The 17,714-nt window shown below is 44.2% G+C and overlaps 1 protein-coding gene across 8 annotated transcripts in view; it reads right to left on the bottom strand.

Annotated features, from left to right (window-relative positions):
- Positions 1-310: 310 nt before the first annotated feature.
- CYRIA (CYFIP related Rac1 interactor A) overlaps positions 311-17,714 on the bottom strand; it is a 112,074-nt gene continuing 94,670 nt past the window's right edge. For all 8 annotated transcript variants that reach the window (XM_051840123.2, XM_051840141.2, XM_051840154.2 and 5 more), the window contains 9 exons: positions 17,590-17,711; positions 16,306-16,411; positions 14,472-14,608; positions 13,939-14,016; positions 13,644-13,760; positions 13,471-13,550; positions 11,949-12,075; positions 6,077-6,147; positions 311-3,706 (listed from right to left, as the gene is read on the bottom strand). In XM_051840123.2, coding sequence (XP_051696083.1) covers positions 3,643-3,706; positions 6,077-6,147; positions 11,949-12,075; positions 13,471-13,550; positions 13,644-13,760; positions 13,939-14,016; positions 14,472-14,608; positions 16,306-16,411; positions 17,590-17,711 — 902 coding nt within the window. In that variant the 3' untranslated portion in view covers positions 311-3,642. The remainder of the gene's footprint in view (positions 3,707-6,076; positions 6,148-11,948; positions 12,076-13,470; positions 13,551-13,643; positions 13,761-13,938; positions 14,017-14,471; positions 14,609-16,305; positions 16,412-17,589; positions 17,712-17,714) is intronic.

The raw sequence follows: 17,714 nt of genomic DNA, 5'->3' as shown, positions 1-17,714 counted from the left end.
GGGCATTTATTAGGGTTTCTAAGTATCCCTGGGAAAGGAGGTCTCATGTATCTCCAAATATTAATCCTGTCTCTGTTCACTTCCTGCCTTTTTTATACTGAACAGTCCCTGCTGAAATGAGTAAGGGACAGCTGGTACCAAGAGTAGCACACCTTGGATATTACATGCTCTACTTGAAGAAACTGAGGTGCAGAGAAAAGAAGGGCAGCTGGCAAGTTCTCCTAAGAGCAGATGTTTAACAAATGTCTATGTGGATTAATCATCATGTGCTTATTACTACTCAACCTTCAACATATAAAATAGAGGTGTATTTTTAAATATATGTACCAAACTTTAATTTTCATTTCACACTCAAAACTTCTGTACAAAAAAAGGCAAAGCAGGCAGAAAGATTACAATGACTTCAGCAAACAATGTATGACAACAGTTTTGGGAATGCAAAAGTCTTATACAGATGTAGCAGTAAGATTGGGTTCCAATGTTCTGGGCCCTTTAAGATAGAATTGCAGTGTTAATTATTCACATCCAGAAAAAAATTATAGCTGTCTAGGACACAAGATTGAATAAGAAGTCTCTGAATTCTACTGCACAATTGGATCCCAAGATTGATGAGCCTTCATTTTTTCTTTTGAGGAAGTATGAAATAATTTTTCCTTAAATGTGATGATGTATCAAAAGCCTCAGTTTACGATTAATGCCGTTATATGACTGCGATGACTGAAAGTTGATGAAACATGATATTAATAGTTCAAAGGTAACATCCAAGTCTTCCTTTCTGGTTGTTAATTAGCACTCCAGCCATTTAATGGGTCAGCATAATTCAAAATACCAGTTTCCACCTGTTTTTGCCAATTACTAGTGGCATGTGAAAAATTTCTGAGAAGAGAGTTATAACGTCAAAGTAGTAATGTATCTGAGAAACATATTCATTTTGTTGTTTACCCAAAAATAAGTATCTGAGTCATGGAAAACACTGTTTATTTGAAAACTATGAGACATCAAATATGAAATATTGACATTGACATTGTCGCTAGCACTTTCCCCTAAACCACCCACAGGCTTGGACACACGTGCATGCAGCATGAAACAAGTGATTGTTCACGGACTCCTGATGCCTGGAGGACAGTCTGTTAAAAGAATATGTCTCCCACAACAGCTCTGATGTGGACCCAAGGCCTCTCACCAGCTAGTGATCACAGACATTCAGTTAACCTGTCCTCCTGATAATCAGAGGCAACAATTCAGACCCTGGACTTTCCAGAATCCATCTACTGGTATATCTTGGCTTTGAAAAACAGAGGCCTGGCTAATTGGAACAAGCCAGCAACCCCTCATATATGTTTGGTCCTATTTGATAGGGTAATTAAAAATTATAAATGTGCTCAACTATTTACTCTGAAATACATATTATCTTTCAAATTATATATATTATATATATGTATATATATATATACATATACATAATTCGACAGATAATTTAACATTTTCCCACTTAGCCAGCTGTGGCCTATGAGATGCATGACTTGGATTCAAGTCCCTGATGCCTCAAGAGCCCTGTAGGGGTTGAAAAACCCTTTCTTCTCTTCAAGCCTTCATCCCGTCACCTGATAAAGGAGGACAAGGGACGAGACCATGCTAAACACTGCATATCTATTTCTAATCCTGACAGTTGTTGCCCAAGTGGAAATCAGGGCTGCTAAATCGAAGACTTCCTAAGGTGAATATTTAATGACCTTACTCATCTCGTGTTACCACATTTTCTGGCTTCTTCCAAGGTTTTAGGATCCCTATGTGTGAGAAAATCTTGGAGGCCATTCAGTAGATTTGTGTTCTGATGAAACTCATTCCAAGCAGCTGTGCTTACTCAACTTGAAATCCCCACAAGGATAGGGCTTTACCTCTCTCTGTTGACCGATGTTTAGATATAGACCAGAGAATTTCTCCTGCCACTTGACTGCATTTCTTTGCTAAAACAAAACAAACACTTCTTCCCTTTTCTTACAGGACTAACAGGAATGTGGGCTGGCCACTACAGTCCAGAAAGCACTGGAATCTTACAGTTCATTTCTTGGGCTATTGGGAATGATGTGAAACTCTGATGAATCAAAACCAATAGTCTAGGGTTAGACTTATTATTCATAACTGCAGGGAGAGTCTTTCCTTCTTGTGGAAGCAGACAAGTAATAACTCAGGCCAGACTGAGGGGTTATGTCAGAGGGTCCAGTTGCATCCCACAGAAGGTATTCACAGGCTGCATGGTGACAAAGGAAGAGCCTGGAGTCAGGAGGACATATCCTGGGTTTCAGGGCCTACTGTGTGGGAGCCACCCACCCCCTCTCTGACCACACCCTCCTGGTATCATTTTCCACTGGAGGTCAGAATAGAAGGAAGTCAAGCTTCTATTCCAATTCAGCTCTGATCCACAGAATTACTGCAGGCCTTGGAATGTCATTCATTATCAAGAGAAAGTGGACAGCTGCTCACTGAACTCTACTCACAAAGGAAAAACGGCAGAGTAGTCATTTCACTGGCTCCCAGCCACCAAAGATCATGGAGATGATCTGTTTTAGTTGCCTATTTTATAGATGAGGCAGGTGAGATGCAGGGAGCTTAAGCAAGTTTCCCAAGGTCACATTGTAAAGCATTAGTAGGGCTAGGGCTCCATCCAGGTACTCAGTCTTCATTCTTCGAAAAGCTAGCCAGGTAGAATAGGGAGGAGCTGCTTATTAAACACCAGGTAACCAGAAAATGGTAACACATGCATGGTGGACCGAGAACAGAGCTCCTATCAGGAGGACTGTGCACCTGGCACTCCGAAGGTTGGCAAATTTACCCACAGGCTCAAAGTTGGGGCTCCATTTCCCTGTCGCTACAGGCACAGGGCTGAAGCAGGGATATGAAATGTTTTATTGCCTGCATGTCCCCTCCTCTAGCCTGTCCCCCACTTCCAACACAACCACCTGTATCAGCTCAGCTGCAATAGACATCTATCTATTCCTGCTGCTTTCTCGAACTGATTAAAACAGAGGTGATTTTCCTCTTGCGGAATTAAAAGGGAACATTGGAGAGATATAAACCAGACAGAAAAGGAATATGCTGATTAATAAAACACATGCCCACAGAAAAGCTGCACGTGTGGCTCCTGTCTGAGGAAAGAGAGCGGGTGTACTGAATTCAGAACAGTTGGGTTGGATTCTCCATGTGCATTTTTCTCTTCTCCATCAGGATAACAGTTGTGTTTCCTGTAGCTGAGCTGACACAGGAAATCAAATACTTCGTGTTTCTATAAGCTATGCTTCCCAGAGAGATAACACATCTAGAATTAAAGCACTACCACAAACTATTCGGAATTTCTGACTGTGACAGGTGTGATTAAAGGACTCCAGTAGCAAAGATCAAAGTCTCCAAATTTTGCCTTTGGAGAAGGGGATTTCATTTTGAACATCAAAGGTAAGGCTCTCAAGTCAATTTATGTTCTGCTGGGTTGAGTCAGTCAGGATACAAATTAAGGTCCATATATTTCAGTGACAAGAAGGAAATGGTTATGTAAATACACGAGTATTAACATCAATCTGTATTAAATTATGTAAACATATACATCTTCTGAGGTCAGCACATAGATCCTCTTCTCTGAGCAGAGCTCTACTGAAGCATCGCTCGAATCTGTTTGGAAGTCGACTCATCATTCAAGTGCTTTGTAGTGAACCTGGATGGAGAGAGAGTGACGGAGGTCAGCTTGCAGACGGCACTCTGCAAACGCTTCAGGAATGACTCCCTGCCCATCTTTACCTTGGGAAATACAAGTGATGTTTACAAATCCAATGAGAGCTTGAGTCTTTATACAAAAAGCCATGTGCTGCAGTGGTCACGGCCAAAGGAATACTATCATTATTAAACCAAGTAGATTTTAATTTTTTTTAAAATTTTACCTAGCCAGCCGGCGCCGCGGCTCACTAGGCTAATCCTCCGCCTAGCGGCGCCGGCACACCGGGTTCTAGTCCCGGTTGGGGCGCCGGATTCTGTCCCGGTTGCCCCTCTTCCAGGCCAGCTCTCTGCTGTGGCCAGGGAGTGCAGTGGAGGATGGCCCAGGTGCTTGGGCCCTGCACCCCATGGGAGACCAGGAAAAGCACCTGGCTCCTGGCTCCTGCCATCGGATCAGCGCGGTGCGCCGGCCGCAGCGCGCCGGCCACGGCGGCCATTGGAGGGTGAACCAACGGCAAAGGAAGACCTTTCTCTCTGTCTCTCTCTCTCACTGTCCACTCTGCCTGTCAAAAAAAAAAAAAAATAAAATAAAAAATAAAAAATAAATAAAATTTTACCTAGCCAAATGATTACACGGGACATATAAGCAGTCTAATTTTCCAAGGAGGTAGACATCATATGACTGAGTGTAGAATTCTGGGCAGCGAGGCTACCTCTGCAGAACCAGATTACAAATGTGGTTTTTCTAAAACGTCTGTGGGTCTCTATTTCCATGGCAACTATTATCCTCATGGTTACCGCAAGGGGGCACAAGTGCAGGTGAACAAACAAAAGGTGGTGCCATCTGCAGCCTCGAAACTGGTGTCCATATCGTTTGTGCAAAAGAAAAGAAAGGAACGAACAGGTCCTAGGCATCCCACAGAAGTTTCCAATTCACTCACAATAATTTGGCAGTGAGGTTATTGCCTTCATTTTATAGATGGGAAACTGAGATCCAGAGGTGGCCCACTCCAGACCACAAAGGTGCCCCGATTCATGATTTGTGATTTCTGACCTGAACCTTGGTCCGGCTGCCTCCAACGCCAGCTCTTTCCGGTTCACCACATGTCTCCCTGAGTGCTCAGGGGGAACTTAACACCTCGCACTGCGCCCTGCCCTTGAAGTTTTATTTGATTGGATGAAGCTGGGACTTTGAAAACATTTAGACACTAAAGCCTTCTTACAGTGTGTAGGTAAGCCAGCATGGTCTGTAATAGGCATCAATAGAAGAAATGTTGATTTATCCAAGGATCTGGAAGGCTCTAATGTTAATACTGATAATAATACAGAATATCATACTATTCTGAAGGATGATGACTTAGTAACGTGGCAAAACAGGCTCAAGCTCATTGTCTAGCCTGTTCATTTTCACGTGTATCTCTGTTACTTCATTTGTTAAAGGGGAAAATTGATTGGCCTTACATCTGAGTTGTGATGGTTGAGGGGAACAATGTGGTTGTAACTGGAGCATATATCGCGTGTGTTGTATATAGGTAGACAATTTTGCACCCATTCCACTTACACTCTTTGAACACTTGTGCATGCACAATATAGGTGGGATGGAGGGAAACCAAAGGGGAATAAGCTGGCAGGAACCATAAACTCTCCAGATTATTTGCACAACGGTATGATTCATTAAATTCCCATAGATGTGCTACAGGTAAAAATAAGAATCCCCTCTCAGAGGAGGATGAAGCACATGCCTCCTTGGGAAAAGACAGAGATCAAGCACTTAGGCATTACTTGTTTGAGTGAGGAGCTGGAATAAGCCACGGCTGGTGAAATATTTATGCATTTGGACAGTATATAGCAGAGTTCTCAACTCTTGAAGCTGCACATGTGAACCATGCATACATGTGAACATGCAAACAAGACAACACACACACACACACACACACAATGGGTGTGGGTGCCTGGGTCCTTGACCCAGAGACTCTTATTCACTTTGGGTCCAATACTTAGTCTCAGTGTTTCCTGAGGCTATTCCTCAATCCCGAGGTGCAGCCAGGATTGGGAATCACCGACCAAGACAGAAAGTGAGTCCCAAAGACTGCTTTTCCTAAGATGTCCACACGACTCCCAAAGCATCTTGGCCGAGTCTGGTGGGCCCACGACCTGTGGGGTCCCACAGATGCAAGGGTAGGGTCTAGCTTAGCCATTTACTCTATGGCATCCATCTCTGAATCTCATTTTCTTCCACCTGTAAAAAGGGGATGCTAAAGGTGGTGCTGGCCTCAATAGGTTGTTGGGAAGATGAAACATGTGGAAATACAGCCAAGGTTGACTGATGAAGGGCTGGCTGCCCCATGTAAGTTTACCACCGAGCTGGGCTCACCTGAGGGCATTCAGCAGCCCCTCCACGCTGTCTGGGGCCTGTTCCTTCAAAACCTTTATGCAGCCTTTCATCTAGAAGAAAACACAATGTTGCGTCAATATTCTTGTAATCTGGTCCATATAATATCTATCCATAATAAAACCTGTTCATAAGGTTATCACATTATTCTTGCCCATAGAAATTAAAGAGAGAGATGAGTTTGGCTTTCTTCCTCCCTCTGAGTTTCAAGAGAATTCTGTATGACCACAGTCATTGTCAATTTTTATACTGCACTGCAATTGCACATTTTACGTGTCTGGCACTTGGGGACAAAGACTTGAGGCTTCGATCTTCTTGTCTTGTACTTCACAGCCAGGTGCAGTGCGTTCCCTCTGCTCAGTCTCAGCTGAGACTTACTGACTGCATTACCAACCTGACGATTCTGTATCACTCTTCTGCCCAGAATGCTACCCCTCTTCACCTGCTCCACTTGAAATCCCTTAATGCCTTTTCTTTCTTTACTGAGTACCGGAGATCACCAACTATAGAAGGCTCTTTGGACCTCACTAGCTCACCAGATATAAGCTAGCACCGTTTCTTTGTGTTCCCAATGCCACTCTGCCATTGATCGGAGAAGCTTAGAGAGTGCAGGGTTCAGGTTTGTCTCCTGTCCTAGACCCGGTGTTTCTGAGGGTGCACATCTATGATTCGATCATCTTTGAGAGGATTTGGTAAAGCGCCGTTGTTAAGAGTGTGAGCTTCATAAATGCTTAGATTTGATGCATGCTTTCCTTTTTGGTAACTGCATGAACCTAGGCTTTTTTTTTAAGTTTATTTTGTGACCTTAGAATAATCTATTCATAATTTGGGCAGTGTGTGAAAACTAACATTGATTATACTATACTATGAATATCCTGGAGTGCTATTTTTGGCAAAATGAGAATCTGTGGCAAAGCACAGAAGATGATCACTCACTTTAATTTTTTTTTCTTTTTCTTTTTTTTTTTTGACAGGCAGAGTGGACAGTGAGAGAGAGAGACAGAGAGAAAGGTCTTCCTTTTGCCGTTGGTTCACCCTCCAATGGCCGCCGCGGCCGGCGCACTGCGACCGGCGCACCGCGCTGATCCGATGGCAGGAGCCAGGAGCCAGGTGCTTTTTCCTGGTCTCCCATGGGGTGCAGGGCCCAAGCACCTGGGCCATCCTCCACTGCACTCCCTGGCCACAGCAGAGAGCTGGCCTGGAAGAGGGGCAACCGGGACAGAATCCGGCGCCCCGACCGGGACTAGAACCCGGTGTGCCGGCGCCGCTAGGCGGAGGATTAGCCTAGTGAGCCGCGGCGCCGGCCGATCACTCACTTTAAAGTCAGATTTTCATGGGCTGGATGTATTAGATTTGGTTATACTATGGGCTATGGGTCTCTCATAAAGGTCGCTTACAAACGTTTTCTGTGGGTTTACACTGGATCTATCTTAAAGGCCTGACAGACTCCCATGAACTGAAGGAGAAAGCCAGACAGAGGACTGAGAATCATCTGAGGGTCACATGTAGGCTCATCAGGAAGGCAGTCATGACAGTCACAGATGCCTCTCGTTGGCCAGGCCTGGAGAAGCTAGAAGATGCTTCCTGGAGTGGCACCAGGACTCAGACGTGCAGATGCTGTCCTGCCCCTGACGGAGCTCACAGTGCAGTGGGAGGAGAGAAAGCTGATTACCACGGTGAGGCAAGTGTGCCTGCAGAAGACCAGAGGGGCGGTGAGGAAACAGGTGGAGGAGGAGGTGGCAGAGCTGTGGGAACTCCGGGGACTCTGCAGCTCCGCTTCAGGAAGATTAGCGCTGCGGGGTGAAGAAACAGGGGCTGCCAAGGATGCAGGCAGGGCCACATTCAGGGTTCAGCAGCGCCCTTGGTAGGTGCGATGCTGTCTCCTCATGTGGTTGAATGGAATGGTCCAGGAGGAAGCGGGAGGGGAGAAGAGGCCCAGTGAGAGCACCTGAGGGCCTGAGGTGTGGGAGCAGCAGTGAGCAGGCCGGGAGCGTGGCTCTGCGGCTGATCCTGCAGGACTCGGTGACTGACTGGTTTCAGGGGTGAAGACAATATCCAGGTTCCTGGGGGCACCAGTTCTAGGGTTCTGGCTTAGACAGCACCAGGTTGGTGAATGCTGAACTGCCTGTGGCAGGAACCCAGGAGTCGGAACAGAGTGATGGGGAAAGAAGAAACTTTAGTTTTGGGGCTGGGCGTGTTTCAGGTGTCCATAGGAAGTGGGGTCAGGGATCTGGGCGAAGTCAGGGATTAAGGCACGCTTCCTTGTTATTTCCTGCGATTGTAAGGGGGTCATTTGGAAGCACCGTCTCCTTGCTGGCACCCACTTCCAGCAGCTCTTCTCAGAAGAACTCATCCCTGGAGGCCTCGGGCACATTGCTCTGTTGCTTCCCTCTCTCTGGAGTACTCTTCCTTCCTCTGTCCATCTGGGAAAACCTGGCATCTTTATCCAGGTCCATCTCCGACACCATCCTCTGTCTCTGTCACCATGCAAAACGACCTTCCCTTACCTGAGAAGCTCACTGCATGCCTATTCCGCACTCCTGCAAGCCCTTGGTCAGTGGGTGCACAGTCCTTCCTCCAGCTCCTCACACTAAGCGCTTGTTTGCTTCTTCCTTGATGCTGACACCCTGAGGACTTAGAAACCCAGTGCCCACAAGAGCAGATTTACTGGTATCGGAAGAAGACTCTCTGTCGTCGGAGGAAACGGCCCATCCTGAATATGTGCTGTCGTAAACCTGAAATTTGCTCAGGGCTGCATATGAACTTCAGTACAACAAAGCTTTCTAAGCACGACCTGCATGAACCAACTGGCTTCCTCACGGTGACTTGCAAAGATCGAACAGAACTCGCTGTTCATGCCAGGGGATTCCAATTCAATCCCATCGAGGTGGCATGTACCAATGCCATCTCACTGTTCCAGGTGATCAATTTCAGTTCACAGTTGGTCATGGTGAAGGGACTGGAAGTCAAAGGGAGCACATAGACAAGTCTAGTACCTGCTAACGCTAACTGATGGAGTAAATAAAGGGGAGAGTGATCCAACATGGGAAGTGAGATACTCAGCAGACTCATAGAATGGCAGATGTCCTAAATAGCACTCTGGCCTCAGAATCAGCCCTAAAGGCATTCGGAGCTGGCTGAAAAGCTCATGAGAGTATTTCAGGCATGGAAAGCCAAGACACTCTGGCAAAAGATCTCTGCGAGTGAGATCCCAGTGGAAAGAACAGGTCATCAAAGAAGGAGGTACCTTTCTCTGAAGGGAGGAGAGAACCTCCACTTTGACTATGACCTTGTCTAAACAAGATAAGAGTCGGAGAACTCAGAGGGCTTCCATAGCCTTGGAAACTCATGACTAGAGCATAGGGAGATTACTGATGCCATAGACAGGAGTGTCAATTGGTAAAGTCAACAACAGGAGTCACTGTGCACTTACTCCTCATGTAGGATCTCTATCCTTAATGTGCTGTACATCGAGATTTAATGCTATAACGAGTACTCAAACAATATATTTCACTTTGTGTTTCTATGGGGGTGCAAACTGTTGAAATCCTTACTTAATGCATACTAAACTGATCCTCTGTAAAAAAAAAAAAAAAATTAATTCCCAACTTGACTCTCACTGGGATTAAACATGACAATAGGTCTGCTCTGATTTCATCATCATTTAAAAAAATCATCTATTATTTTTCACTTTATGTTTCTGTGTGGGAGCAAACTGTTGAAATCCATACTTAATGTATGCTAAACTGATCTTCTGTATATAAAGAGAAATGAAAATGAATCTTGATGTGAATGGAAGGGGAGAGGGAGTGGGAAAGGGGAGGGTTGTGGGTGGGAGGGACGTTATGGGGGGGAAGCCATTGTAATCCATAAGTCGTACTTTGGAAAATTATATGCATTAAATAAAAGTTTAAAAAAAAAAAAAGAAAACAAGTAAACAAAAAAAAAATTAGGGCTATAAGGCACAATTGGATCTAGCATGTCTTTAACTGGTCACTCTGTGACAATTTAATAAATGGCTATAGTAAATGAGAATGTCTTATGAGCACCAGGCAACAAACTCAACCATACTCAATATTTAGCTATTCATATAATTATTTTTCTTCAATCCATTGAATTAAAATGTTGCAGCTTCACAAAGAACACACTAAAAATATTTACTCATATTAAAAAATGCACACAATATACTGTTATGCAAATGTAATACATTTTAAAATAGCATGCATACCATTTGTTAAGGACAGACAGACAGATAACCATGTGTCCACAAAAACATCCATGTAAACAGAAGGAACATATGGATGCTGACATATTAACAGTGGCTATCTGTCTTTGGTGAGGTTATTATATATTTAATTTGCTAGTTTGATTTCCTATATTTTTTGTAGGAAATATTGATTTTCCTGGCAAGTAGATATAATAAAAATCATGACAATTCTATGAGTTATCATGCCTAGCTATTCTAGGAACGCAGAACCTAAAAATGAGTAACCTAACCCCAGTTATGTTTTCACTGATAAATGTTTTTGCCTTGTTCAGAATCATGGCCCCTCCATGCAAGTGGACTTCCCCTGGGGATGGGGTATTTGAGCTGCAGCTCTGTGTGGCTGAATGAACATGGAGGGTGTCGGGCAGACTCAGCCATGTCAGAACTGCTTAGTCCTAGCAGGGCCTGCTCTGCACTTAAAAAGCTTTATAGGAATACACTAGATACCTCTGGGATTGGTGCTGCAGGCAAACTCTGGGCTAAGGGGATATGTGTTTCATCCCACAACCCACAGGAATGCACCTGCACACCCAAATCATGTCTTTGTTCATTCACGTATTTATTCATTCAGCAAGAACTCAGAAAAGCATCTACCGAGGGCCATGCACTATGCACCAGGGCAGACTTGGGGTGTATAAATCAGGGTCTCTTCCGTGTCAAAAACCTCCTTCTGTGGGGCAGTCAGAAAATACAAAAAGGGGGTGGGGGAGCATTTAGCCTAATGATTAAGACCCTGGCTAGGACAGCCACATCCCATAGGGGAAAACCTGGGTTTGACAACCGGGCTCTGGCTCCTTACAACTTTCCACTAATGCAACCTGGGGAGGCAAGTAACTGGGTCCCTGCCACCTCCTGGGAAACCTGTATTGAGTCCCTGGTCTCAAGCTCCAGCCCCAGCCCAGTCCTGACCATCATGAGCATTTGGGGAGTGAACCTGCCTATTGGAATATTCTCTCTCTCTCTCTCTCTGTCTCTAAAACAAACAAAAAATTAATTTTCTTTAAGAAAATAAAATATAAAATGGTGAGTTTTCTAGGGACCAGAGAAGGAATGCTTGATCCATGAGGTACAGGAAATGTGTTCCTGGGTAAGGTGACATTTGAAGAGTGTCTGAAAGGAACCCAGCCATCAGAGAGCAGGAGGAAGGGTTATGCAAATTCAAATGACAAGAAAAGGCAGGAAACTGGGAAGAGCACTGAGTGGCAGTGGTTGGAGAGGAAGCTGGAAGGTCCTCTGGGGTTTGATTACCATGTGCTGTGGAGTCTGCTATCTCCCAGCTCTGCACATTAAGACACATACAAAACAGAAGCACCTATTGGTATGGCACATGGTAAAGGAGGGGCGACTTGAGGCTCAGCTCCACTCTGGGCATCTCAGACTTTCTGTTGTGCTTTTGGGGTTGGCTGTTTTGTGGTCAGCACACAGGAAAGACTAGACTTTTGGCTGTGAGGACAGCTGTCCTGGTGGGGCATGCATCTTGAAGAGATTGCTCTCAGTGGGGGATGGAGGCCAGGGCAAAGAAGCAAGCTCTGTTTGGCAACACATGTGTGCGACTATTTGCTAAACATATTTCACAATGGCTCTTACGTCGATCTTGGACGTCTTGCAGAAGGCTCCCACAGGGTGCACGTGGTCGTAGAGGATGATGACCCCCACCATCACCCTCATGCAGAACATCAGCGTTTCTTCACTCGTAAACCTACTCCTGTACTCCCTGCAAGAAAGAAGCAACCACAGTGGCGTCACTGCCTTGTCACAGAACACGCATTTTCGGCTGCACACTGGTTCCTCCTCTAAGTCTCCCTTGAGAACAATTGCAGATCTGCAGCAACCGGGTTAATTTGCTCTTGAAGAAACCCATGATGATAATTCTCCTTGAATCTATCCAACCAGCAATTCAGTGCAAAAATAAAGTAAATTAAAGGGCAGTAAATTCTCCTCTCTTCTGCCCTTCAGTGGGGCCAGCTCATCATGTACATCACGCCCCCTGCCTATCAATCTTGAATATTTTATAGCAGGTCCCTCTGGCTGTCCAAGATTATAGAGAATAATGACTTCATTACAGAGAAAAAGAACCAGGCTCATTTCCACCGAGCAGCTATCATGTCTCCAGCCAGAGTAACTTCTTTTGTTAAGATACAGGCTGCAGATTGAATTGGACTGGCAAAGATACCTGAAAGAAATTATGTACCATTCACTGCACTGAGAGTATTTGCGGACTTCGAATTTGTTCACTTGCCTCAACAGGGTCGTTGATGATTCAGATGATTTAGGCCAATTCACCAGGCTTTCTTAGCACCCATTTCATTACAAACTGGCCCCAAAATGAATGTGATTACTATTTGTGTCTTGGAATGAATCCTAACTTGGTATAAATGAAATATTTGAAATTAATGTCATCTTATGCTGGAACAGATCATCAGATTTTATAAGGAACTCTTGATGCCTGTGGACTTCTCAAATATTCTAAAGTAGAAGGCATTGTGGGAGCTTCATGGAATGGGAAGTCAAAGCCCAGGGAGGTCAGGGACCTTGTTGACAAGGAACAGGAGGGGTGACAGCCATAAGTAGAGCTCAGACTTTCCCCATTCCCACACTGCTTCATCTCCAAACACCTCAACCATCTGGTAGACCTAGCAACTAGGAATCAAGTTAGCTACAGGGAAACTTCAGAGAAAGAGATGCACAGAACACACACACACACACACACAGAATGAGCATTTCCTTCTCCCTTAGAATGCCTAGTCTTGGTTCTAAGTCTCTTCCCCAATATATTTCCAGTAATACCTGTTCAGGTAATACACCCATCCATTTCGTTATCATATATCTTCACAGAATTTTTGACCTGAGTATTGGTCCTAACAAGCTGTGCAAACTTTGCGAAGTCAGTCAACCAATTTCAACTTCAGTTTTTCAGCTATAAAATGGGAATAAAATGGGCACCTGCCACTTATCTTTATGAAATTAAAGCGGATGACATACATGTAAATGTTAATGTGCTGACCCAAATGGCATATGACATATACATATGTATATGTCATCATCAGCATCATTATCATCATCCCAGCAAACTGGCTCAACTCATGAACGTGCAGCCTTTGGAACTTACGGTGTTTCCAACATGACCTTGCAGACACTCGTCATTGTACTGAGGCAGTCCGTGGTGTTCTCTATTGGCAAGGTCTTGTTCTAAAGAGGAGACACACATGGGGGGGTCAGCCTGCTAGCAGCTTCTACGTGCAGTAAAGAAAAACAAGCACCACGTTGCTCAACTTCACTCACTTCAGAGACAAAATGCATTGTGGCGTTGCTAAGGGTTTTCAGCATTGGCGTGGCTTCTGCATAGAAGAGGGACATTCGGTTGGCCATCTCGTTGTTGACCTCATTCTCAATGTCTAGCTGATGGAAAGAAGAAGAGAAGATGCAGTCATGAAGTGGAAGTCAAAAATCTCAAAAGACCCTCCTTTGGAAATTGAATTAGAGACCGCACTCCGTCTTCCCCCAGGGACCTGCCTGATGCGGAAAGCAACAGAGCCTGGGGCAGGGGTGCAGAGGCCAGGGAGAGTCACGGACTCACATGCATGTTGTTGATGCGGTTGCGACTGATTGTTCTCCTGTAGTAGCTGAAGTCATTCTGAATGGCCGGGTTCCTCATCTGAAATTCAGAATCAAGGCAAGGTTATCCTGCAGCCTCAGACACTGGGAGCCCAGACATTCGATTCTGTGACTATGCCAGGACTTCCCATTGTCACTCAAGAGCCAAAGAAACTTCTTGCGAGAAATGACCAGAGCTTCATTATTTCAAAATAGGCCCTGCTTCTCCTGTGGGCGAGATTTCAGAGAAAGTGTATTTGTTCTCAAGGAGGAACAGACACTAAAAAAGTCTGCTCTTACTTCATTTGGCAGATTCTGAGTTTCCATACACAAATCATCATCTTAAATTGCTTTTACCACAAGGAATGCAAACTCTCACCACAATGTATGTCTCTCCGGGGCAGGAGCCACATCTGACTCCTCTCCCTATACTCCCCACCCCCACCCATGGTCCTAGCAGAGTAGCTATAAACTCAGTACAACTTTGTTCCATATTCACAGCACATGTGGCCTAACCTTCAGCTCATCGAATCGAAGGGTGAAATGTAAGATTTCTGCAAACTCCTTTGCCAGGGCCTGCTCCCGTTCCAGGTGCTGGGTTGGTGTGTAGGGCGGACAGGTCAGAGATTCCAATAAACTCTGAAGAGCTTTTTCTGCAAGTCAAAGGGATCACTTGTAGATGGGTAAGGTGAGCACAGTTCTCAGCCCCAGAAGACAGTCGCAGGGAGAACCTGCTTGGGTCTTCCCTGACCATGGGCTTCCCCATAACTGCATGAGTACTGCTTCACGTGGACCGGGAAGAGGCATCCCCCAGGCCCAAGCAGGCTGCAGCCCCTGCAGGAGCCCTCACAGCCATGTCGTCTGTGAGTGTCTCTCCTAGCTTAGCTGGACCCTCACATACTTAGTAGTTCCAGACACTAACCTCGCTGGGAAACCACAAATATGTGCTTTGGGATCCTGCACATGAGATAGTCATGCATGATACAGGATGAACACATGGGTTAGATTACCTGTTGTGCAAGAAAAGACCTTTTTCTAGTCTTTCTATGCATCTAAACTCTAACCCAATCCCAGGAACATTTTTTTTCTACAAACCCACTGCCACATTTACCTCCATTATTGCTCTTATAATATCTCATTACACCCACTTGTCTGTTTCTAAATATTCCATACAGTTCTTTCTTCAATATATTTATAACAGCAATGAATCATTTCACCTACTTTTCTACAGCAGAGCTTGGCAAACTATGGGCTATAGGCCAGATCAGGGCCATCGCTCATTTTTGTACTGAAAGTTTTATTGGAACACAGATATTCTCATTCTTGTATGCATTGAAAGGGCTCCTTTTGTTCTGTAACAGTGGGGTTCAATAGTTGCAAAAACGACAGGACAGTCCACAAGTCTAAAATATTTACTCTCTGGCACTTCACAAGAAAGCTTGTCTTTTATAGCACTTTTACAAGAGATGTCTTCAGCTTTGTTCCGTCTACAGGAACACACGGCCTCCTGAGGCAGCCAGCTCTACCCTGGCTTCATCTGATTGACAGATCTTTTCCCTTCTGTCGCACTGAAACTTGGCTTCTGAGGATTTTGGTTCATTGGGTCTACGTTTTGAGGAAACAGGAAATGGCTTTGTTTATTAAACTACTCCCCTTGGTCCTAGATTCTAGTCCTCTCAACAACATGACCATCACTCTTCCCAAGTATCTCAAATTCTCTGTTTTTCTCTTGAAATGTTCATTCACTTTATGGCAAAAATAGGGCAGGATATGACTATCACCTCCCTTATTTTAGATACACTCTATTAACCTTTCAGAGCTTTCTTGTGGGAGATAATAGTCGTCTTACTGCTGGTGACATTCAGCTTGTTGTCATCCAGACTTGGCTTTTCTCTGACTCTGCAAAGCTATCCTGCACTTACTACACAGTTCTATTTTAAAGCTTTGCTTAAAATCAAAACACTGTGTTTATTTTTATTGCATTTTACTAGATTAAATTTATCACATGATTCCAGCCAACAAAGTCATTTTGGGGTTGGCAAGTAACTTGGGTCTTCTAAGTTACTCAGATACATACTCAGCTTTTGATAAAACTACTGAGTTAGACAGAGATGATAAGTCTAAAATGACATTCGCCACTAGAGACATTCTAAATGTGTCAGTTACTTCTGGGGAACAAACTCAGATGGGTTGAAGGAAATGCAAATGACAAGAGTTGAGGTCTAGCATGAACAACCTGCAGTAGAGGCATGTGGGCCATTTTTCCAAAATGCTAAGATCTTTCTGCAACTCTCAAAGGCCAACGCAGAACTTCACACATAAGACATGGGAACTACAAACACATACTCACCTAGCCTTATGGAAAACTCATAAAATCTCTTTAGCCTCACAACCAGAGGACACACTGCATTCCAGGCTTTTTCTTGAAGCTGAATGTCATTCGGATTTTGAATCGCCTGCAAAAACATGGTAGAACTGGCTATTTAATAAGAAGCAACAAACTCCACATTAAATTGCCCCAAGACTGAGAAACAATTTTAGTTAAAAAAAAAGTTTAAAACTATTATCCTTGCTGACATGTACTGGTTAAACTGACACTGGCTCATTGGATTGTCCTCCAAGATACTAATTTTGAATGGAGATGTTAGCCCTTGAATGTAAGGCAAATGGCTCTACAGTTAGATTCAGATTCTGTGTCATCTGACTTGTTTCTGTTTCTCAAACACAAAGAGAGCACATCCAAAATGGAAAACTTGCAGCCGTCCCCATCACCATTTGATTCTTCTAAAGTGGAGTGAGTTAGTGCTCATTACAAATTGCAAATTTTGTAGCTATTTTCCTTTCTCTGTACTATGGATTACTTTCTTAAAGCCTGTATTACAGCTAAGTTACCTAAATTAAGTGGTGGCCCCTAAGTAGAAAAACTGCCTCTTTACAGACCGATACTTTCCTAGAAATGCTTCCTTGTTTGGGGCTCAGTAGATGGAAGATTAAGACAGAAGCTCCCCTCAGAATCACAGAAGGATGGTGACAGCACTCTGCGTGTGTGTTATGTATTGCTATTTCCAGAAAACTAACACTCGCAAGTAAAAGCAGTGTGAAGATTTTTGCCTTTAAGACATTATAAAGTCTCAACAATCAAACTTACAATTTTCTTTTCTGTTTTGGTTGTTTCATTTTTCACTTTAAAAAAAGAACCCCCTAAGACATGTAAAATGATAAATCTGCTGTACAGAACCCATCACGATCATTACCACAGGTTCCAAAGTACATGTCATCCCAGACCTCACAACTCATACCTTCACTACTGTTCACAGGCACCGTATGCATACTTCGCTTAAGTGAAGTGCTCTACTGATCTTACTGCTTAAATGCGAACTCTGCAATATTAACTATACACTTGAGATGAAAATAGCTAATATATCACATGTTCTACAGCACCACGTGCTCAGATGAATGTCCTAGAATAAAAGCAGCCATTCATACACTGTTTTAAAGGACACATTACCCTCCTTGTTCTTCCTAGAACTCTAGGAAATACTAGGGCTATTACTTCATGTCTCCTCTCCCTCTCTCTCGCTTTGCTTTTCCTCTTAGGGTGTTGTCAGGTCGGCACCATCAGTGGCTTACGTACATCTCGGATCTCTGGGCCTGCCCCTTTGTAGGCCTGCAGGTCTGCAAGGATGCTCTCGGAATCCTGGAGGACAGCGCTGATCTGGTTCCAGATCTCTCTCTCTCCCTCTGTTGGCTGAGCATCTA

This window comes from Oryctolagus cuniculus, chromosome 2 (genome assembly GCF_964237555.1).
Source record: "Oryctolagus cuniculus chromosome 2, mOryCun1.1, whole genome shotgun sequence".
In the NCBI taxonomy this organism is placed as follows: Eukaryota; Metazoa; Chordata; class Mammalia; order Lagomorpha; family Leporidae; genus Oryctolagus; species Oryctolagus cuniculus.
The sequence above is the reverse complement of the archived record's forward strand: the minus strand, read 5'-3'. Positions and strand labels throughout refer to the sequence as shown.